We start from the raw sequence: 24231 nt of genomic DNA on the forward strand, positions 1-24231 counted from the left end.
CAAGACTCTTCATGGATTTATTGTTCTACTGATACCTGAGGGGATGTTCTGCATTGCTGGACGTTTTAAGTGAGAGCAGTTTTTCACAATCTGTTTGGTCAAGCTACTCAGTGCAGAAAGATTTATTTCAGTTTCACTTTGTATGTATTGCTAAAGGCTGTTCTTCCTTATCTGAATAACATGTTTATTTGGTTTTATCCTGTCTAGGATCAGCGTGGCGCTAGCGGCACACCCCCCCCCCCCCCACTGAAAAACCAGTGCCGCGAAATTCAAAAAAAATATTTTTTTAAAATATTTAACTTTCACACATTAAAGTCCAATACAGCTAATGAAAGACACAGATCTTATGAATCCAGTCAACATTTCCGATTTTTAAAATGTTTTACAGGGAAGACACAATATGTAAAGATGTACATCTATTACCTAAAAACACATTAGCATATTCCACCATCTTTTATTTGTCCACCAACACCAGTAGCCATCACCAATTCGGCTAAACTAAGATATTTATAGCCCCTAACCAACAAAAAAACTCATTAGATGACAGTCTGATAACATATTTATGGTATGGGATAGGTTTTGTTAGAAAAAAGTGCATATTTCAGGTAGATGGCATAGTTTACAATTGCACCCACCATCACAAATGGACTAGAATAATTACAATGAGCAACGTGTTTACCTAACTACTAATCATCAAACATTTCGTAAAAATACACAGCATACACGAATCGAAAGACACAGATCCTGTGAATACAGACAATATTTCAGATTTTCTAAGTGTCTTACAGCGAAAACACAATAAATCGTTATATTAGCTTAGCACATAGCAATTAGCAGCCCAGCATTGATTCTAGCCAAAGTGAGCGATAAAAGTCAACATCGCCAAAAGATATTAATTTTTTCACTAACCTTCTCAGAATTCTTCCGATGACACTCCTGTAACATCACATTACAACATGCATATACAGTTTGATCGAAAATGTTTATATTTAGCCACCAAAATCATGGTTAGACAATGTGAAATGTAGACAAGCTGGTAAAGAAAACGTCCTTGCGCCACTTAGACAGTGATCTACTCTTATACATAAATACTCATAAACGTGACTAAAAAATATAGGGTGGACAGGGATTGATAGACAATTTAATTCTTAATACAATTGCGTTATTACATTTTTTAATTTATCCTTACTTTTCAATACAATTTGCGCCAAGCGAAGCTACGTCAAAAAACATGGCGTCCTAAGCCACTAAAATGTTTCGACAGAAACACGATTTATCATAATAAAAATGTCCTACCTTGAGCTGTTCTTCCATCAGTATCTTGGGCAAAGGATCCTTTCTTGGGAGAAATCGTCTTTTGGTGGAAAGCTGTCCTCTTGCCATGTGGAAATGTCAACTACGTTCGGGATGAACTGAAAAGCGCACCCAACTTTTCACATCGTTGCAAAAATAAATGTCCCAAAATCGCACTAAACGGATATAAATTGCTATAAAACGCTTTAAATTAACTACTTTGTGATGTTTGTAACTCCTATAACGAGTGAAAAGATGACCGGAGAAATATAACAGGCTAAACTAACGCTTGGAACAGGAGAGGGTCGGTGTCTTCCACGCGCGTTACGCAGCAAGAAAAGACTTGCTAGCTAAAGGTTTTTTTCATTTGTAGGGCCTGTGAACGAGCAATCGAGCCCGTTGGAATCGTCATCACGTAAAGGCATCCAGGGGAAGACGTAAGAAGTGTCCGTATAGTCATAGCAACGACAGAGCCCTTTTAAATGACTTCAGAAAAGTGGCCAACGTTTCTCAAATCTGACTCCATGTCAGGGAAATTGCTGTAGAATGGGCTCTGTTCCACTTAGAGACAAAATTTCAACTCCTATAGAAACTATAGACTGTTTTCTATCCAATAATAATAATAATATGCATATTGTACGATCAAGGATTTTGTGGGAAGCCGTTTAAAAAATTAGCCACATTAGCATAAATAGTCTAAACAGCGCCCCCATCCCCAACAGGTTATAATGGGTGGTGGAAATGAAGTACCATATCAATGTAGTTAAACAACAACACCTGTTTGTGGTGACAAGTTTGTTCTGCACACTAAATCATTTTACCCTCCTGTCCGTAAAGTTAATCACACATTTTCTCTCTTCTCTAAACAGCTTGCCAAGCCCCCAAAAAGTTAATGTAGACCTCAAGGAACCAAACAATGACTGTATCATCACTGCTGGAGAAATAACCAAGGGTACAGACTCTGATCGAAGACACCATGACCCCAAGGCTGTAGACAGTTCCCCAACGTCCCCAACCCCAGAGCTGGATGAGGCCTCTCCAACCACAACTATGCCAGGACGTAAAACACAGCCCAACACAGAAGGTTCAAGGGTTAGATGTCAGGGGACGACCCAGGTCATCCCGTCTAAACCAGGTGACAAAGTAGGCAATGTAGCCAGTCGGTCAAAGTGCCCACCTCCTCCGGTTGGACCCAAGTCCAAAGCTGTCCTGGGCATGGCTAAGGGAAAGGGTCTCAAATATGGTGGAAAGGCAGGGATTTCTAGTGGGGCTCCATCACAAAGGACACCTAAAGATGGCGGTGAGAAAACAGAGGTTATGTCACCTACATTAAAGGATCAACCCACCGCAGGAAAAACAGAGGTCACCGACAGCCCCAAGTTGAAAATTCCTAAAAAGTCACAGACAGAAGCTATATCAAAACCTCCACTGTCACCAGGCACAAGCTCAGTGGTTGATGTTTCAGTGGCTGTGTCTCTACCTGTGCTTGGTTCCAAACCCCAGAAGATCCCTAAACCTAAACATTTAATGATTAAAACAGACAAAAAGTCTATCACCAAGGAGGTGAATGAAGTGGGTTCAGGGGGGAAACCAACAAAAGGGCCTGTTACGTCAGAAGAGGCATCACCTACTAAAGTACCAGTCATGTCACCTGTGAACTCAGATATGGTAAACCTGTTCAATGGGATGGAGAAAGACCTTGAGGACAACAACACTGACATAGCCAAAACAAGTGAACCCAAAGATGTCAAAAAGCAGGCTCCCACACGCCCAGACAGCACCAACAGCAGCATGATACCAAAGAGCCGGTTACCCAAAGCCCCTGACAACTCTTTGTCTCTGGTCAGAAAGATGAAAGACGGCAAACTCCAAACCATCGACACAGGGAGTAAAACTACCAAAACCACTGAGAGAGCATCAGTTGTCAGTAGTAGGCCTTCCACACCAACCAGCCCAAAGCAGCAGGAGCTTCCCAGCCCAGAGAAAAGGCCCCCAGATGAGACAATGACCACTGAACCTGAGAAGGGTAAGACAAACATGTCATGGATTTTGAACATGGGATATTGATAAGATTCTGTCTGCTTATTCATAGCCCCTGTCTAGCTAACACGTTTTAGATATGTGTTTAGTAGTGGTAATGTTTTAGAATTATCCAATGGTTTAATGGACAAGAGAAATTGTAAATGTCACATATTTAAGAGAGAGGAATAGCTCTCATTTTACAATGCATTATGGAAACGAACCAACAAACGGCTATACTAACTGTCTGACTAACTATTGTATCACCAACAGGAAACAAGCTGCCCTGCCCTTTGCAAACAAACCTGCCCCAACAGGCCTCCAATAAGAGCATCCCCCATGGCGACGGGGACACACCCACCCCTCCCTCACTATTACCAACCAAGCCAGAGAAACCCACCTCCCTTGGACTTAAGAAGAAGAGTAACATCACATCTCCCACCATGGACATGACTGCTGATGATTCTGGGAAGGCTTCACCACTGAGTTTGAAAAGTCCAGTGAAAGATCCAAGTGATTCTGTGACTGTGGCTAGCAAGCGTGCAATGTTCCGTCAGATAACCGCCCCTAAAGGCAAGCCCCTCAAGAAATCTGAGCAAACTATCCTCTCTGAAACACAATCTAAATCCATACAAGATCATGTGTCACTGGTCACAGATAACTCTCAAATAGATGATCAACAAACCACACCAGCAACACACCAGCAACTGTGTGTAAATGATCAAACAGATGAACCAGCAGTCACTGGAACAAAGAAATCACTGGAGGACAGGAGCAGTAGTAGTACACCTGAAACAAAACTGGATAAAATATCTGAAAATGCACAAAAAAAATCTATATCAGTCAAAACTACCTGTATTACAAAGGAACAACAAACCAAACCATACCCAGATCTCTCATCTGAGACAGAGAGTGACCACAACTATGTGGAAGCCTTAACCAATACACCACTGCAGCAGATGGGTCCTGTAAGCCCAGGTGTAGTAATGGAGAAACGTCCAACTGAACCAAGCCTCATTGTGTCTGCCTCAAGCACACCTACCCATGAGGAAGTAATATATACATCCACCAAGCCTGAGTTGACTGACCACATTCATACTGACACTGAGACCCAAGCTAATCAGAAAAGTGATGAGTATAATAAAAATGCTTCTACAGCTTCAGAGAAGCTCATACTTAGTGCTGGAGAAGGGATATCCAATAGGAATCAGCCTGTGGAACATGGCCTGGATGTAGCAAAGGATAGCTCACCCCAAAACGCCTCCACTGTGGTTGAAAGAAGAGAGAGTCAAGATACGGCAACACAGTCAACTTTCTTTGGCTCAGAGGAAAAATCTAAGATACTAGCTAATGCTCAAACCCCCGATATAGTACCTATTCGTAATGGCATAGTTTCTGATATATCCATTTTGTCTGGGAATGAGACTGAAGTACAGAAGGGGGGAGAGCCAGTGAAGATCTCCGACATCATAACAGAGGCTGCGATTGTTCTGAAACCAATTAAAAATGGTGATGTCCAACTGAACAAAGAGCTTCCTTCACTGACACAGAATTTGGCAGATGCACATAGCGGGCCACACAAGGAAAACAAAGAGGACAAACTAGGTGAGGCGGCAACTAAGAGCACAGTTACTAAGATGGATGCAAAACAGGAATCAAAGACCATAACTACAAAAGATCAGAAGGAGAAAGTGATAAAACAAGAAGAAAGACCCAGCGAACGAGCGACTAAGATATTAGACACAAAACAGGACTCAAAATCCATAAGAACAAAAGCTGAGGAGAAGAAGGTCTTGCTCCTCAAAGAACCCCCTAAAACGACAAAAGCAAACCCCAAGGCTGAGCTGCCTCTTCAGCTGCCAACTTCTCTGATGCTCCCCTCTCCCCCTAAACCTCTCCCTCTGAAACAGGAATCTCCGTCCAGCTGGCTGAACGTGGAGCGCGGCTCCAAACAGGAGCAGAAGAGGGAGACCAAGAGAAGGCTGGACTGTTCAGCCAGTGAGGATGAGAGTCTGGCTGAGACTGACAATGTGGATGACTTCATCAGGAGCATTAAGGAACTGGGCACCCCCTTTCCCCTGCCCCCCAAGAGGCACCACGACCATGCCAAGACCTCCTCGCCCCCCTTTGCCCTGCCCGCCATCAAGGAGGACCGCTTCGAGAACCCTTTTGACGCTGATGGCTTCCAGTTTGGCCTGAAAAAGAGGACAAAGGATAAAGAAACCCCGGCCATGTTGATAAAGAAACAGGCCAAGGAGGAGAAGACACAGACAAGAAGAGCTAATGCAGAGGACAGCCTTCTCTTCAAAGCCATCCAGTCTCCATCTGTAGCCCGGAGAAAACCAGGGTGTCAAACAGATGGGAAAGATGGAGAGGTGGAAATGAAGGTAGAGGTGAAGAGGAAAGTAGAGAAGAAAGAGGAGCAAGGGGAAGAAACTGGACAGCTCACGTCACGGCTAGGAAGGACGTCCCTACTCTCCAACCTATTGAGCTCCCCCAGGACTTCCAGAAGGAACAAAGGGGATCCTTCCTCCTCAGTCTCAAATGGTGCTCCTCCCTCTTCTACCACCCAGGGCACAATGCCAGAAAGGGCGGGTTGGAGAAGTATGAATCCGGGCCTGAGTATGGGTGTGGTTGCAACTGGTGAGTCAATAATCAGTCCCTCCTCACCTCCTCCTCTCCCCTTGTTCACTCAGCTAAAGCTGCCAGATCCCCTGGAGCAGTATCTCAGGACAGACAAAGGATCTTCACAGAGTAGTGCTACACAGAGTACAATGGCTAGCCCTGTAATGGGCTTAGGTCACGGTACTGGACTAAAGGGGCTTACCTTAGGACTTCATCCAGCCACCAACCACATCCCACAGGCCCCCTTGAATGGTCTTCCTGCAGCCAACCCCAAGGTAAGAGTCTCAGACAAGACTGCATGAAGCCAACTGACAGTTTGGGGTTTTGCATCATTACTGTACTGTATATCTATGTTATTCTATTTTTCCATCTAAAATCTCTATAGACAGGTACTTTGTACTAGATTGAGAAAAACGTTTTTTTTTCATAGAGACTAAAATTGCATGATTGAGACATAACTATGGTTGTCTCTACCTGCCCGAGTCTCTCATATTCTCTCAGTACTGCTTTACTCCTGGAAACAGAGGATTCCGTTTTACAACTAAATGAGTTCTGACCTGCAGGGCATTGTTTAATGTGCTGAGCAGATACTTCAGAACCTGTTCACTTTGTACGGGCATCTAAAGTATATCCATGGCAACATACCACTAAATCAAATCAGGTCCAGCTTTGCCTTTTGGAATGTTGAAATACAATAACAAGTTCTAGACGTTTACAAGTTATGGCTCTTAGAAACAAGTCATGAATTGTTTGCAAGTAAAGACAAGAAGAGGCATTCTTCAATAAATGTTTCTTTACTTCTTCGGCACAACCACTCCATTTTGTACATACATTTTAATGCTCAGACCAGACACATAAACATGCAAATAAGCCTACTTCTCTCATGTTGTTTTGCTTACATGACTGCAATCTTACTTTCTGCCCAACGTGTGTAGGACCAATGTTGGTTTGCTCTTACACACTAATGTACAGTACATGGCATGTAGGCTGCTAACTATTGATGTTCTTAAGCTGGCAAATGTATAACTGGTAGTCTTTTGTTGAGTTATTTCTATCTGGAGGCAGTCCAGTGTTCTGCCAGGAGTACAGGAAATACACAGGATACTTGTGCTTTTCCACCCCCGAGTCCCTCAGTCAGCATGCTGTCTTTTCCTTTTCAGATTCCAGAAGTGAGAGGGTTCCACAAACGGCCCGGGAAGGTACGATTGACTTTACATTCAAAACAAAATTCTGTATCCACCGTCCAGTGTTTTATAGTAACACGATATGATGCAAGGTCTACAACTAGTTGTGTGTTGGAGAGTTCTACATGATTTATTCTCATATACTTTTGATATTTTATGGTGATTATCTGGAAAGATATTTCATAAGACAACATCTGCAGTATTCAACTCAGTCTATTGTATCAGCAATTGCAAGTGACAATGATACAATCACCAAGTGTCACATATTGTAATGACCATGAGATGTACTTACTGTAAATCTCTACATCCTGTTGTAGATAGTGCTCCATGAGCAGGCTCAGTTTGAAGGAGAGGCCTACGAGGTGTTTGGGGACGTGGAGGATGCCTCCGTGATGAAGCTGTCTCCTGTCATCTCAGTCAGGGTCATCAGGGGATGGTAAGACTATTTGTTGTGATTGTCACTGGTTACCACAGCCACAAAGTAAAAATTGTCTATATCGTTTGTTTTTGGTTGTTTCTTTTTGGTCTTAATTTAAGCTTAGGCATAAGGTTAGTAATGTGGTTAAGGTTAGGTTTAAAATCACATTTTAAGAAGGTCAATTGTAGAAATAGGCTATGACTTTGTGGCTGTGGTAACTAATAACAATCGTTTGTCGGGGACAAACTTCATTCCTCATTCCCTCACTCTGTATTCCATAAATTAATGCTTTATTTCATACAAATCTTCAATTTTTTACTTGTCACAATCCTGTATTACATTATTAATTGATTCATGTCTCATGTTAAAGACGCATGACAGCAACTCAATATTTTGTGACTGTTAGGAACATGCCTCTCAGTGTGTCATCACATCCTGTCCCTGTAGCTGGCTGCTGTATGAGAAGCCAGGGTTCCAGGGGCGGACCATCGCCCTGGAGGAGGGGCCCATGGAGCTGGTCAACGTGTGGGCAGAGGAGGTGACGCCAGGGGCACTGGATCAAATGGGTCTGCCTGTGCCAACCTCACCCATGGTCATCGGATCTATCCGCCTGGCAGTGAGGGACTACAGTCTACCTCGGATTGACCTGTTCACTGAAGTGAATGGTCTGGGGAGAATGACATCCTTCTGCGACGACACTATTGAGATCTGCTCTTACGGGAACATACAGAACACCGGCTCCATCAAGGTCCACTCTGGAGTGTAAGTTCTACCTTCATTCTAACAAGGCTGTAGGTTCAAATCTTAGTAAAGAATTTGCTTCATTATTAAATTATATTCAATATACTATACTTGCCCCAGCAGGCTTGCTATTGTTCAAAAGCGTGTTGAAATGGATGATACAGTGTGCGAACTATAATTTTGCATTTTCACTCACTATAGTGTGTATGCGTTATTTTTTGCAACTCTTGTCATGGAGGCTGATCTTTCTTCACTTTTCTCATTGGAATTCAGGCTGGCCTGCATGTGCTTGTTGGAATGACATAATTTGCTGTTAGGAGATGTTATCTCAGTCACAAACATGTTGTTGTTTTTTGTAAACATTGGTGCTGCTACACTTAGAAAAAAAGGGTTCCAAAAAAGGGTTCCAAAAGGGTCTTCGACTGTCCCAATAGGAGAACCCTTTTTGGTTCCAGGTAGAACATTTTTGAGTTCCATCTAGAACCCTCTGTGGAAGGGGTTCTACCTGGAGGGGTTCTACCCAAAGGGGTTCTACCTGGAACCGAAAAGGGTTCTTCAAAGGTTTATCAAATGGGAACAGCCGAATAACTCTTTTAGGTTCTAGATAGAAAAAAAGTTGCTAACGGTGTAAGTTGATTATTTTTAACATAGTTTAGTGAATCTGCTCATGTCTGTCTGTCTTAGGTGTGTTGTCGAATCATAGTGCTAATGCCCTGAAATCGTATTTGGATGTGTTTTAAAGTTAAATATTTACATGACAGCTGAAGAACAAGGGTGTGATTTAGTGTCTTGTACAAGTGTCTAATCTTTGTTTGTGTGTGTGTGGCCCTTGTTGCTATCCCATAGCTGGCTGGTGTATGGTGACCCAGGGTTTGGGGGTCTCTTATCGGTGTTGGAGGCGGGCGAGTACCCCTGTCCAGAGGCCTGGGCATTCCCTCAGCCCTTCATCGGATCGCTGAAAACACTCAAAATGGTACTTGATCATTATGTCATTCTTAATTATCTTTTTAAAAACCCTGTCCACTTACTGTATATTCTACTGTTTTATCTCCATGATGCTAAAGGCCTGTATGGTTTTCCATCTCTTACAGGGTGGGATAAAGGTGGAGCATCCTAATGAAGTAAAGGTATGCTTCCCCTCTTTGAATTATTCAGTTTTTATAGCTATTCCCATGACCATTCATATTTACATCAATGTTTAAGGATTTAAAAAAAGAAGAAAAAAAACAGTCTGTGAATGACAGTGGGAACTTTTAACAACTGCAATCGCCTCTTACCACAAAACCTCATAATATCCAGATGCTTGGCTTTTTTCTGGTGACATGGCTGAAGACTAGCTGTGATATGATGGGATGACATATTATTATAGCACAGCTGTCATCCTAAGTCCTCTGCCTTCTAAAATGTGCTAATTGTGAAACAGACCAGCAGAGACCAGCAGAGGCCTGTTGTTTCAGGTGGATTGACTAGTGAGAGAACTATGCGTGCCCCGGCAGCTCTATGGGCACATAGCACAGAAGTGTGTTGTCTCTGCATGCTGGGCTGTGGTTGCCAGTAGAGCTGTTTGTTTAGGACATTCTGGCAGACCAGATGAGGTCTAAAATGTAGAAATGTGCAAGTGCATTTCATTGGTTTCAAGGGGCTAATAATGTAGCGGTTTGGCTCAATATCTGCTGAACATTTGTTTAACCATTAAAATAAACCATTGATTGATGGTTTAGGAAAAGTACCACCTAGCCCTCTGGGCTCAATATTGCACTGTCAGACAGGCAGTTGTGAAATGTTCTGTCCAGAGGTACAGGGCCTAGGGGGGTGGAATCTGTGGTATGAGGAGCATGCATCCCTGGGATGTGGACAGGTATGGACAAGAGCACTTTGCCCACCTCAGCACATCAGCCTCAACTTTAACCCCTTCTTTCTCCTTCAGGCTCTGGTGTACGAGAGGCCGCGCTTCGAGGGCGAGTGTGTGGAGATTGACGATGATGTGTACGACTTCAGAGAGGGAGGAGAGGAGAAAGAGGGGGGGGCGGAGAAGGTGGTGGAGGAGGAGGCAGAAGGTAACCCAGTCAGAAGGAAGACGTTGTGTTCTGTGGGATCCATCAAGATCATTCGTGGACTGTAAGTACTTGTGGTTGATCTCAGCTGACATACAGTAGGGAATAGTATTGTAATGAAATGACCCCATATTGACCTGACATAACACAAATTAATGGTCTATTCATTTTATACTGTATTAGGTCAGATCTGTTCTAACATCACCCTCTGGGCTTTATTTTAACAAACCTAAAGCAATGGTAAATCTAAGCGCAGGCTGTAGAGCTATAGGGTTCAGGTGTGTGTCAGAAATATTTTTGCTATTTTCACTTTCACAATTATCAGTGAGTGCGCGAAAGGCCTGGGTTTTAATGAATGAACAAGTTGTGGGTATGTCGAGGCTTGGCCCCTCACTGGCCAATCAGACGAAATTACGAAATATGTGGTTGCGTCAAGTTGTGTATTTACAGTCTTTTATGGTTTGCCTTGGAATCAATTCCAATGTTAGTCTGTTATAGTTTGTTAAATGGCTTACAGAAACGAAATAACAAAATGTAAACCTATCTTTGCTAAATACGTTAACTTGAACCCATTTGCAGTTCACATTGTTCTAAGTAATTGCATGGCATCAATAGCATTCACACTGATATAAGGTGAATGCACCAATTTGTAAGTCGCTCTGGATAAGAGCGTCTGCTAAATGACTTAAATGTAAATGTAATGGGCTAGGCCTACTGTAAATTGCATTATGGCTGAGCCATGGACATGCTAAACATTGTCAATAAACAAGAATAAATAAATGATTGATAAGGCCTAAAAAGAGAATGAATAATTTGAATAAAATTATAAACGAAACAACAACTTGTTTTAAATAGGCTATGTCACACTTACAGGCAAGATAATTTCTCCCCGTGAGCATATAAAACAATGGAGGATTTTATGGCTCATCCAAACTTTTCACAGTAGCTGGACAAAGATCCTAAATAAATAGAAATGGAGAACGTCCACTCACCGTTATAGTGCCCCCAAATAGGCCTATGTTTTATGAACTTATTCGGAACCATTTTACAGATCAGATCGCATTCACACATCTCCACAAGTTGCATTCCAAGCGCGCCAAAGACGTTGTCACCATGAAACCGGAAAGGTGAATCATTCAAATAAGTTTGGCTGTAATAAATGTAAACGAAAAACAAGCAACCCTATTTTGTTAGACAACAACAATAATAAATAAATGTCAAATGTAATGACATCATCCCCAGGATAAAAAAGACACACATTGCTGTTGTGTAACTGTTAGATATTATTTGTTAGACATTACTGCACTGTCGGAGCTAGAAGCACAAGCATTTCACTACACCCGCAATAACATCTGCTAAACACTTGTATGTGACCAATAAAATGTGATTTGATTTTGATTTTGAGCCTTCGATATAGTAGGCTTAAGGGAGGGCTTGGGTTTTGAACATATGAAACGGAAAACAAGCCATTTTCACAGGTTACAGATAACTTCTAAATACGAGGTTCACCGGTATTCACCGAAGTTCTCATCTCTAGTTTCATGATGGGCATGGACACGTAGCCTACATCATGGAGGGGGTTTTACCGATGTCCAAAATGGGACCTGCATGGCAAAAATGCTTACAATGCATAGACAAAAAGGGAATATTAGCTCACTGTTTTACTCCTCTCAAACTTGATATTTGCAGTTGCATTGGGCAGACAAAAAAAGGCTTCATTGAGAGGAGGGCTATGCTTGGTTTTTAATCAAATAAAACTAACTGGCAAAAAACCTTTTTAATGTTTTTTCTAAATACGAAGTATACAGTCACCAAAAGCACATTAGGCTACTCTTGTTCCATGCGCATCTGGGCAATATGTGTCATGTCTGGATAGGCTGCCTTTCCGCTGTCAGAATTCATGCCATAACCAACTGCGTTACCGCTAAAATCAGCTTCTGGCTGGTTTTACATATCCCTATCAGTGCTGCCTGAAATTAGCACTTTGGATTATGTTTTTAATTACACACCTTAAATATTTCCACCCCGTCCATCTGAGCGCAAGCGAGCTGATATAAGACAGGTCAATTGCCGAACCTGGCATTAGGGCTGGAACATGCCAGTGTGACGCTTTTTATATAACGAAATTGCGAACTACCGTGCGTTTGACACTAGCGCAAATAGAGCCATCTGTGCTCCTGATTGTCCCTGTAGCTGGGTCAGATCTACTCTATCACCCTGTGTGTTCCTGATTGTCCCTGTAGCTGGGTCAGATCTACTCTATCACCCTGTGTGTTCCTGATTGTCCCTGTAGCTGGGTCAGATCTACTCTATCACCCTGTGTGTTCCTGATTGTCCCTATAGCTGGGTCAGATCTACTCTATCACCCTGTGTGTTCCTGATTGTCCCTGTAGCTGGGTCAGATCTACTCTATCACCCTGTGTGTTCCTGATTGTCCCTGTAGCTGGGTCAGATCTACTCGATCACCCTGTGTGTTCCTGATTGTCCCTGTAGCTGGGTCAGATCTACTCTATCACCCTGTGTGTTCCTGATTGTCCCTGTAGCTGGGTCAGATCTACTCTATCACCCTATGTGTTCCTGATTGTCCCTGTAGCTGGGTCAGATCTACTCTATCACCCTGTGTGTTCCTGATTGTCCCTGTAGCTGGGTCAGATCTACTCTATCACCCTGTGTGTTCCTGATTGTCCCTGTAGCTGGGTTGGCTATGATGAGCCAGAGTTTGAAGGTCACCAGTATCTCCTGGAGGAGGGGGAGTATCCTGACTGGAGGGAGTGGGGAGGCTGCGGAGACCAGCTCCTGTCACTGCGCCCTGTACGCACTGTAAGTACTGGAACTATCATCTATTCAGAGCCATGGTTTAAATTTGTTTGCTTCTACAAAGAATATATAGAATGTTTGTGATGATTGAAAGTACCTAGCCAAAATAAAGTCAGTTTGGTCTTTGTAAATAGAGATCGTTTGGGTGTTTATGTTTACATTCCCTGGGTTGCAGGATGTCCTGTCTCCCCATGTGAAGTTGTTCAGTGAGAGGGACTTTGGGGAGAGAGGGGTCAACATGGACCTGCTAGGGCCTGTCATTAACATGGAGGACACCGGCTTCGGCTCGAAGACACAGTCCATCAATGTCCAGGGTGGAGTGTAAGTCAACTTCTCTGACAGTCCTATGTAGCAGTCTCCTGCATCTATTAAAATAACTCGGTGTGTTACAACTGCACCAGGGCTTTGGCTTGCAGTGCTAGAGAAATATAGGTGGGTCACTCCTATTCTCTTTCCTCTGATTGCAAGCTTTTAATTAACATACACACACACATGCGCACACAGGCACAAACGTGAAAGACTGGTGTGAATGTCACGCTTAGTAAAGTGATACTGAAGGTTAGACAATAGGTGGGAAAATGAGATCAATCTCTGGGGCTTTATATTCTTAGAGAGGAGAATAGATTGTAAAGGCACAGTCCTGGAGTCACAATTCAAACTGTATAAGCTTTGTACATATTTCAGTAAAGAAAGAGAGTGGCCATGTTCCAGACATACCTGAATTGAATCACTTAGAAGTTCATTGGCTATTAGTTCATTGGCTATCTCTTTTATAGATAAAGTCAGTTGTCTCAGTGGTTCATAAGCTCACAAAAGTCTCTCTGTTAGAATGAACAGCTTTCATTTTAATATATCTTTCCAAACTGGTTATGTAGAGCATGCACCTAAAGCTTATGTAGTTCAAAATGAACTCCACTGAATAGGGATAGCCTTTACATAATCTCTTTATAACCTTCTACTGTTTCCTGTGTAGTTTACCTGGCTGATTGTTTTATGGCCTTTTGAAATGCCGTTGCACCGTGCTTGGTTAGTGATAAAATGGAGTTAGAGCTAGCGATTTCAAGTTATAAACATCTAATATTACAGGATTGGAATCTACAGTAAAATTATAATAATCATATTCAGACCTCCTGTTTAAAGTTTATGACATACCGATGGGAATGTAAAATGTTATTATGGAGTGTCCTAAGTATAAATGTACCAGTTTACCTGTTGTGTGTGTTCTAAACAGGTGGGTTGCCTTTGAGAACCCTGGGTTCTCCGGAGAACTTTACATTCTAGAGAAAGGCCTCTATGGAAGCCCAGAAGACTGGGGAGGACCGAACCTCAAGATATCCTCACTGCAGCCAGTCTTCCAAGTAAACAGAACATATTTAAGCACAGTCAATGGGTGGACTATGGCAAGACTATGATACAATAATAATCACAGTAGTACCACCTTTGTAGTATCATACTTGATCATACTTACAGTGTACTTTCATGACTCTGATAAACTATGAGGTTAGTGAGGAAACTTTGAACTGGTTTACCCATAATTCCTTTATTACTTTCAGGATAACCTGGGTGGATCAAGCAAGTTCAGGGTAAGTTCTGATTGTGATAAACAAATAATATTAACTATCTTAACATAGTCAATAGTCAATGGATGTGATTATACCATCATTTTGCATGAGGTAGCCTATCTGTAATCCACTGTAGTTGTAGGTCATGTTTCTCTCCTGTGTATGCACCTTAGCTCCAGCTGTTCTCAAAGCCTGGGTTCCAGGGCAGAGTGGTGGTACTGGAGGACAGTGTGGTTGCCCTGGAGGAAGATTTCTTCCCTGGCTCCTGTAGAGTACTGGCTGGGAGGTGAGCAGAACATCAACTTTAAACACAGCATGTTCATTCTACTTGTTATAGAGTGACATTTAGTATACGGAAATGTTAGTGGTATGTATATTACACTCAAGGAGGACTTAGTACTGGAGAGAGCTGTAGTTGACTGTGTGCCTCTGTTCTCTGTTCCAGCTGGGTGGCGTATGAGGGATCCCAGTTCACAGAGCACATGTATGTCCTGGAGGAGGGAGACTACCCCAACACCGAGTCCATGGGCTGTCTGGGTGCTGACTCTACCATCCGCTCCATACAGACCATCAGCCATGTGAGTACAGAGGAGATCCTGGAGTTATGTGTGTTGACATGCAGGTTTTTTTGTAATCCCTTACATGTAACAGATTACATATCATATGTTACATGTAAGGGATTACAAAAAACAGTAATTATAATCCCTTACATTACCAGCTAAAATATTGTAATCAGATTACAGATACTTTTGAAAAACTAGATGATTACTTCGAGGATTACTTTTAAATTCAGAAAGGAAGTTTGCGAAAAAATTATCTTTGACACTTCTCTGTTTTCTCAATGACATTCAAATCAGCATTGAAAAAAGGCACAAGTTTACATTTATTCCACCTGAGAGAGTCTGACCACAAGTCAGAGACCACTATGATGACACACCAAATGTGTTTCATGGATCGCGGTTTAAAAAGTTTAAGCTACCTATCATTCATTGTTTTTGAAACCAGTGGACAGCCAGTGAAAAATGCGCTGTTGCAAAAGCTGCATAGTGCGAATCTAAGCCTATGGAATAAAAGTGAGGCTTTTATTGCTCAATCTACTTCATGCTGATAAAAATGTTTTATCCATAGGCCTAATGAACATATGCTCAATCTTGCACACTTTTGATTGACTTAAACGGGCAATCTGTAGTTGCTACATCCATTATTGGACTTATAAATTATATATATACAGTAGGGAGAACAAGTATTTGATACACTGCCGATTTTGCAGGTTTTCCTACTTACAAAGCATGTAGAGGTCTGTTATTTTTATCATAGGTACACTCAACTGTGAGAGACGGAATCTAAAACAAAAATACAGAAAATCACATTGTATGATTTTTAAGTAATTCATTTGCATTTTATTGCATGACATAAGTATTTGATCAAATATTAATTGAGTGTATGTAAACTTCTGACCCACTGGGAATGAAATGAAAGAAGAAAAAGCTGAAATAAATAATTCTCTCTAGTATTATGCTGACATTTCAAGTTCTTAAAATAAAGTGGTGATCCTAACTGACCTAAGACAGGGAATTTTTACTAGGATTAAATGTCAGGAATTGTGAAAAAAACGGAGTTTAAATGTATTTGGCTAAGGTGTATGTAAACTTCCGACTTCAACTCTCTCTATATATATATAGGCCTATAGCAAATGCAGCATATGGCATTCATTTTTCACATGTAAATAACACTTTTCAGTAGTGCTCAAAGCACGCCATTCCATGAGCGTAGCATTTCTTTTTCAACTCAAATCAATGAGCCCAATCAGTCCTCCATGACAACAAAATCATAAACAGCAGAGTAGGGCTGGCAAGTCCTTAGTTTTGGGGTCATCCTCAGGTAAAACAATTTGGCTAATCTATACTTCCAAGTCCTATTCTTGAAGATCAAAGGGTGTAACATTTATTGGAATGACTGGAATTCTGATAGACTTTGGTTTTTAATGTCAAGAAATAATTGAATCGTATTATTATATGTAGTAGAAAGCAATGGAAAAAGCCTACATAACCAACCCATAAAGTCAAATTTAACATCCATATATGGCCAGCTATGTAAACTTTAACATAGATTTTTCCTGCAATAGATGTCATTCAATTGGTTACACACATTTTTGCTTTCTTCTAATGTCTCTTAAGGGGAAAGTAATCTAAAAGTAACGGAATGTAATCAGATTACGTTACTAAATTTGGGTAATCCAAAAGTTGGGGCAGGTAACCTACCCAACCCTGTTGGCACGGCATGCATGTGTACCGTACTTGTAAACCTAAGTCATGTCTGTGTGAAGTGACTGCATATCTTGGATATGTCCTGTACATACAATACCATAATGATGTATAATCTCACGCTTCACGCATCCCTTCCCCCTTATCTTTCCAGGAGTTCTCCCTCCCGTCCATAACGTTGTTCAGTAAGGTTGGCTGTAGAGGCCGTAGGGTGGTGCTGACGGGAGGGGTGGTGAACCTGCAGCTGGCTGGGATGGACGGACGCATACGCTCCCTGGTTATCGACGGAGGAATGTAAGTCACACCTGAATAGATTTGACAGTTTTTATTAGGCAATACAACAAAACAGAACATTGTAAAGCGAGAGTGGCACCTACTATTCAAATTGGTTGATGAAGCACTGTCTAAGCACCTATTAATCCATCAACTAGATTTCCTGGCTTATTGTAAACAGGAATGCTGTAGGAATGTGGATTGTTTACATTTAAGGTGTGTTTGAGGTTTGTGTAAGTAGAGCAACTGACTGTGTGTGATTGATAATTCCTGCTCTACAGGTGGGTGCTGTACGAGGGGTGTCATCACCGCGGCCGTCAGATCCTGCTACCGCCCAGCAAACTGGGTGATTGGTGCAAGTTCAGCAACTGGCCGCGAATCGGATCCCTGCGACCACTATTGCAGGTATGGAGGCGGGGCATGCGGGCCAACAGATTTTCTCTGGGAGTTTTCATTCAGTAGAGTTTTCAGTACATTTATCTAAAGACATCCCTTTAAATATGGTGTATCTTTTAGTTAGAATTTTGTCAACAGGCTCACTACAATATATCAAGAGAACAAATATTAGGGTCAATGAAAGAAATACATCTAAATATATGCATGTTCGTCTCAATTTCAGCACCAATTGTTAGATTTAACATTTTCTGATCTTGTAGATTATTTAGGGTGAGGAACAGTGGAGACTGCTGAGGGGAGGATGGTTCATAATAATGGCTGGAACAGAGTGAATGGAATGGCATCAAACACATGGAAACCAAGTGTTTGCTGTATTTGATACTATTCCATTATTTTTGCTCCAGCCATTACCACGAGCCCGTTCTCCCTCATTAAAGTGCCACAAACCTCCTGTGGTTATACAAGTATTTATTCATTATAAAAAAACTGATTTGGGGAGCCTTTATGCACGAAAGAAAGAAAGCATTGTTCTTCAACCCATGGTAATGTACGAAGACTAGTGTACATATAATTATAATAGGGAGAATAGTGTGCAATAGTAGAATATACCATGAAACTGTGCCAGGTATTGCGCAACACGTCGAGTTCAAACTGTTACCGCTTGGTCTGCGCTCCGCTCCATAATGATTTATTTAGCCTCTTTTTTTATATTATCAACTCTCACTAATGATCGACAGCAACAACCACACGGCTGTGACAACATTTTCAGAGCAAGCAAATGAAGGTAATCAAAATAATGTAATTAAATGTAATGATAATGTATACCAACTGAAGGGAACTAAAGGTAAATTGGCAGTTGAATCTGTGTGGTTATTAGGCCTACTGACGGTCGATCCTGATAGTGGCTAATATTTAACATGCTAGAAATAGGAAAGAGAGAAAGTCAACATTAGAGAGTGTTCATCCCTTTAAGTTAAAAGGCCATACAATTAAAATTCTGCATAATGGCACAGCATTTCATAAGCTTTACTGTGGGAAAGTTGATATGCTTCAGATTGCTGCCATATGACTATATATATCTAAAACAAGTGTAATTTATATTTACAATTCCCTTATCCAAACAGATTAATCATATACCTAGCTCTTATCAATAGCTCTTATCAAGTTGTAAATTACAGTGCATAGAGAATGGTGTTATTTCTATTGGAAAAAATCAAATGGATGCTTTTTCCACTTGGAACCGGTAGGTTCGCTTGACCTTATTCAAGGTTTCATTCATACATAAAGGTGTTGGATTTGTTGGGGAATTAAGTCAAGGTCAGAATATGCAGTATCTGTAGACACACCTCCGCCACACCTTAATTTATTTGATCTCCACCCTGGACGAATAGCATGCTATTCTCATGCTTAAGTTCAAGGTCAGAATACGCATATAGGGGCCTCCCGTGTGGCGCAGCGGTCTAAGGCACTACATCACAGTGCTAGAGGCATCACTACAGACCGGGGTCCCATACCAGGCTGAGTCGCAGCGGGCTGCGACTGGGAGACCCATGAGGCTGCGCTCAATTGGCCCAGCATCGTCCGGTTTAAGGGAGGGTTTGGCCGGCCGGGATGTCTTTGTCCCATTGCGCTCTAGCGACTCCTGTGGTGGGCCAGGCGCATGCACGCTGACTTCAGTTGCCAGTTGTACAGTGTTTCCTCTGACTTATTGGTGCAACTGGCTTCCGGGTAAAGCAGTGTATCAAGAAGCAAGTGCGAAGATGCAGCAATGGGACAAGATTGTAACTACCAGTTGGATATTCCAAAATTGGGGCGAAAAAGAGGTAAAAAGTAAAAATAAATATATATAGAATACGCATATAGGGAAAAGTGCATAAAAACGGAAATGCATTCCACTTACGCTCTCTTAACTCGGGTTGGAATCGGCCCATATCGGCCACATACAAAATAGCCTAATCTTCATGACTAATGTTCAAACTTACTGACTACAACTCAACTCCTGCACTAATCTCATTCAGTCATCAATGCAAATGATTACACAATGGAAATTATACGGAGCCACAGCAAGCCCTATAACTCATAATGACCACTTTCGGGTGAGAAGAACTTATCTAGCCTAGTCTAGACAAGATCATATTATCTGTGTTGTTGCCCCCTACAGAAGCAGGTGTACTTCCGTCTGCGAAGCAGGGAGACGGGCTACGTGATGTCCCTGTCAGGGCCTCTGGATGACATCAAGCTGCTGCGGGTTCAGGCCCTGGAGGAGACTGGGGGAGTGGACCAGGTCTGGCTCTTCCATGACGGAGTCCTACGCTGCAAGGTACTGCATTTGCTCAAGATTTTGCAATGGATCATCTTTTCCACTCATTAACTCCATAGACATCCTTATTCATTCCATCATCACCACCTTCAAGTGTTACAGAACTGGCTTCCTCATTATTGAGCATATCCCAGTACAAATGTCATTTGTCTCTCATATAACATTGCAAAACTTTATCTGTATCATGCTTATAAGTATGTATTCAATACAGAATCCACCCACATCTGAACCCCTATTCCCTGTCTCTACAGCTGGTGGAGGACTGTTGCCTGCAGATCACGGGGAGCGTTGTCATGGCGGGCAGCAGGCTGAGTGTGTCTCCTCCGGAGCCAGGGAAAGACAACCAGCTGTGGAACATTACCCCAGACGGCCTGGTCCGATGCCACCTCAAACCTGATCTGGTGCTTGAGGTTAAAGGTCAGATCCGCTCTCCTGCTCTCGCTCTCTCAGCTCCAGTAGCATCTAAACTGAACAAAAATATAAACGCAACATGCAACAATTTCAATGATTTTACTGAGTTACAGATCATGTAAGGCAATAAGTCAAATTCATTAGGCCCTAATCTATGGATTTCACATGACTGGGCAGGGGCGCAGCCATGAGTGGGCCTGGGATGACATAGGCTCACCCACTTGAGAGCCAGGCCCAGCATATCTGTATAAGCCCCTACAAAAGGGCTTTATTACAGACATAAATACTCCTCACATTCATCAGCTGTCTGTGTGGCTGGTCTTTCACGATCCCACAGGTAAAGAAGCCGTATGTGGAGGTCCTGGGCTGGGGTGGTTACACGTGGTATGCGGTTGTGGGGCTGGTTGGATGTACTGCCAAATTCTCCAAAAAGACATTGGAGGTGGCTTATGGTAGAGAAATTAACATTCAATTATCTGGCAACAGCTCTGGTGGACATTTCTGCAGTCAAGGTGCCAATTGCATGCTCCCTCAAAACTGCACATTTTAGAGTGACCTTTTATTGTCCCCAGCACAAGGTGCACCTGTGTGATGATCATGCTGTTTAATCAGCTTCTTGATATGCCATACCTGTCAGGTGGATCAATTATCTTGGCAAAGGAAAAATACTCACTAACAGGGATGTAAACAAATTTGTGCAAAAAAATTGAGAGAAATAAGCTTTTTCTGCATATGGAACATTTTTTGGGATGCTTTATTTCAGCTCATGAAACATGGGACCAACACTACATGTTGAATTTATATTTTCGTTCAGCATACAAAGAGTATAGGAGCTCTGGCGTTCAGCTCAGTCCCCAGTTATCTGGCTCTATCTGGTGGTAAGTTTAGGAAGTGTTTAGTTAGTTAATATCATTACCCATCTGTTGCAATGCCATTGAATATGTAGCCTACACTAAACTGTATAATATCTTCTACTCACAGGTGGACAAAGTTATGACAAAACTCAAGTGATTCTCAACACATTTGATGAGAGAAAACACAACCAAAGATGGTCTTTGGAGATCCTGTAATATAGTGTCAATAGGCCTGGCCCTTCTACAGCAGCTCTGCCGTGGGCTTCAGAACTCTCTGGTGCAGCACTGCCGTGGGCCTCAGAGCTCTCTGGTGCAGCGAAGCCAAGGGTTTAAGAGCTTTCTTGCATCAGAAGGCCATGGGACTCAGAGCTCTGTGATGCAGTTCCACCGTGGTACCCATACTCGAGATATTCTGAAACATTTGTTGAGCTTGTGCGCATCCATACTAGACTGTCTTTGTGAAACACAACTATAAACTAGTAAACTACACATTTCCAAGTCACTGCAACGAGAAAGAAACCAAACAACATGTGGCTACAGAACTAGCTATAGAACAAGGGCAGCAGGTAGCCTAGCGGTTAAGAGCATTGGGCCTGTAACCGAAAGGTTGCTGGTTCGAATCCCGGAGCCGACTAGGTGAAAAATATTGAGGTGCCCTTGAGCACGGCACTTAACCCTAATTGCTCTGGACTTGAATGGACTTGGACTTGAATTAATTTCTCAATTAATTATTTAATTGACCATACCAAAGAATAACGGTAATGGAATATGTGTGTGTCTCTACTATATTCATAGCATTTACAATGAGTTAAGTGTGTTTCACCAGTCAATTACTGAAATGTATATGTTTTCACACAAGCCACACATTCTTAATGTCATAGATGAACACTCCTTGAATTCTCCAAAGTATAAGTTTTGTGTAGATATGTTGATAACACTTGACACCCAGCGTCATAACACATTATGACACGGTGTCAACCGCATAAAACCTACCATGGTAGTTATTTTATGGCTGGTTATGACACCTACATAAGAGTGTCAACCCCATAAAACCTACCATGGTAGTTATTTTATGGCTGGTTATGACACCTACATAAGAGTGTCAACCCCATAAAACCTACCATGATAGTTATTTTATGGCTGGTTATGACACCTACATAAGAGTGTCAACCCCATAAAACCTACCATGATAGTTATTTTATGGCTGGTTATGACACCTACATAAGAGTGTCAACCCCATAAAACCTACCATGATAGTTATTTTATGGCTGGTTATGACACCTACATAAGAGTGTCAACCCCATAAAACCTACCATGGTAGTTATTTTATGGCTGGTTATGACACCTACATAAGGGTGTCAACCCCATAAAACCTACCATGATAGTTATTTTATGGCTGGTTATGACACCTACATAAGAGTGTCAACCCCATAAAACCTACCATGATAGTTATTTTATGGCTGGTTATGACACCTACATAAGAGTGTCAACCCCATAAAACCTACCATGGTAGTTATTTTATGGCTGGTTATGACACCTACATAAGAGTGTCAACCCCATAAAACCTACCATGTTAGTTATTTTATAGCTGGTTATGACACCTACATAAGAGTGTCAACCCCATAAAACCTACCATGATAGTTATTTTATGGAAGATTATGACACCTACATAAGAGTGTCAACCCCATAAAACCTACCATGATAGTTATTTTATGGCTGGTTATGACACCTACATAAGAGTGTCAACCCCATAAAACCTACCATGATAGTTATTTTATGGAAGATTATGACATGTATATAAGAGTGTCAAATAACACAAAAACTACCACACAAGGCAAAACATTCCATTACACCATAGCCTACTTGTCAACAGTATGTTTGTTATTCATTTTTAAATTGACCATATACAATTATCATTGTAATTGCACACACATTGATGTCAGACATGCACCTACCCCAATACTCTGTTTCTGATGACTGGGATAAATGCAGGAGCAGATTTCAGGAGCAGGAAAAGACACCCTCTTTGTGACTGATGATTGACATAAGGGCATGTGCGTGATAGGCCTATATGGCTTAGATGATTAGGATGGTAATAATGCTTCTTAACAGTGTCATAAAGTGTATTTTCTTAGTCCAAGTAAAGTAACATAGGATGGTCATAATGCTTTATGACAAGTTATTTCAAATATTATGAAAAATAATTACTGTAAAGAATTCATGACAACAACAAAGGACTTAAGAAACAAACTTTCAAACGAAAGGAAACTTCTTGGCAGGGAAAAAACACATTTAAATACATGTGGGTTTTGACACTCTTTTGGAAGTGTCATAACCAGCCCAAAAATAATGCAATATGTCACAATAGGTGTAACTATATGGGCCATGACAGTGTTATGACCATATTATGACAGGTTATGACAAGTTATGTCAGTTATGATATATTATGACATGGTTATGACCGTCAGGTAAAGTGTTACTGATATGTTTTTTCATGTTTCATAAGTACTTTTCTTGTCTGGATTTATACTTTACGACACACATCACTTCACAGAACATTATCTGCAACAGGTGCATGTATTTCATATGTCAAATGATTAAAGATCCGTTTCAACACTGTGCTACAATATCATGCTAACCACTGTGTCTTAAACGTGATGTCATCAAAATGCTGTTACGATCTACAAAAAAAAAAAAAAAAATCCTTTTCTTGATGTGTGTTATGTTGTTGAGGCATCTCAATAACACTTCCAAAGTCAAGGACTTATCGTCAACTTCCTTAACACATCCACTACAACAGCTCTACTCAGACACACACTCACAAGCTTAGCACAGACAATCCTAAAGGCAGTCATAAAAATTATCTGACTGAAATCCACCCAGCATTTCCATATCAGGCCACGCTCTATGCCCACAAGTCTGTTTGTCGCTCAGAAATGCCTCACGATGTAGGCTTAAGGAAAACCTTATAGTTTTTAGGAGTGGCAGTGGTAGGTGTTG

General features: G+C 41.7%; 1 protein-coding gene across 1 annotated transcript in view; it reads left to right on the plus strand.

Moving 5' to 3' along the window:
• Positions 1–23850, plus strand: part of LOC129811241 (beta/gamma crystallin domain-containing protein 1-like) — a 61433-nt gene extending 37583 nt beyond the window's left edge. Inside the window, exons 4-22 of the mRNA XM_055862398.1 lie at positions 2163–3319; positions 3586–6212; positions 7098–7136; positions 7439–7557; positions 7987–8301; positions 9127–9253; positions 9372–9407; positions 10208–10398; positions 13028–13154; positions 13327–13472; positions 14383–14509; positions 14705–14734; positions 14887–14999; positions 15159–15291; positions 17132–17271; positions 17532–17655; positions 19808–19966; positions 20218–20383; positions 21359–23850. Of these exons, the coding sequence (XP_055718373.1) occupies positions 2163–3319; positions 3586–6212; positions 7098–7136; positions 7439–7557; positions 7987–8301; positions 9127–9253; positions 9372–9407; positions 10208–10398; positions 13028–13154; positions 13327–13472; positions 14383–14509; positions 14705–14734; positions 14887–14999; positions 15159–15291; positions 17132–17271; positions 17532–17655; positions 19808–19966; positions 20218–20383; positions 21359–21447 (5965 nt within the window). The 3' untranslated portion in view covers positions 21448–23850. The remainder of the gene's footprint in view (positions 1–2162; positions 3320–3585; positions 6213–7097; positions 7137–7438; positions 7558–7986; positions 8302–9126; positions 9254–9371; positions 9408–10207; positions 10399–13027; positions 13155–13326; positions 13473–14382; positions 14510–14704; positions 14735–14886; positions 15000–15158; positions 15292–17131; positions 17272–17531; positions 17656–19807; positions 19967–20217; positions 20384–21358) is intronic.
• The last annotated feature ends 381 nt before the right edge of the window (positions 23851–24231 follow it).

Source organism: Salvelinus fontinalis, chromosome 15, assembly GCF_029448725.1.
Source record: "Salvelinus fontinalis isolate EN_2023a chromosome 15, ASM2944872v1, whole genome shotgun sequence".
In the NCBI taxonomy this organism is placed as follows: Eukaryota; Metazoa; Chordata; class Actinopteri; order Salmoniformes; family Salmonidae; genus Salvelinus; species Salvelinus fontinalis.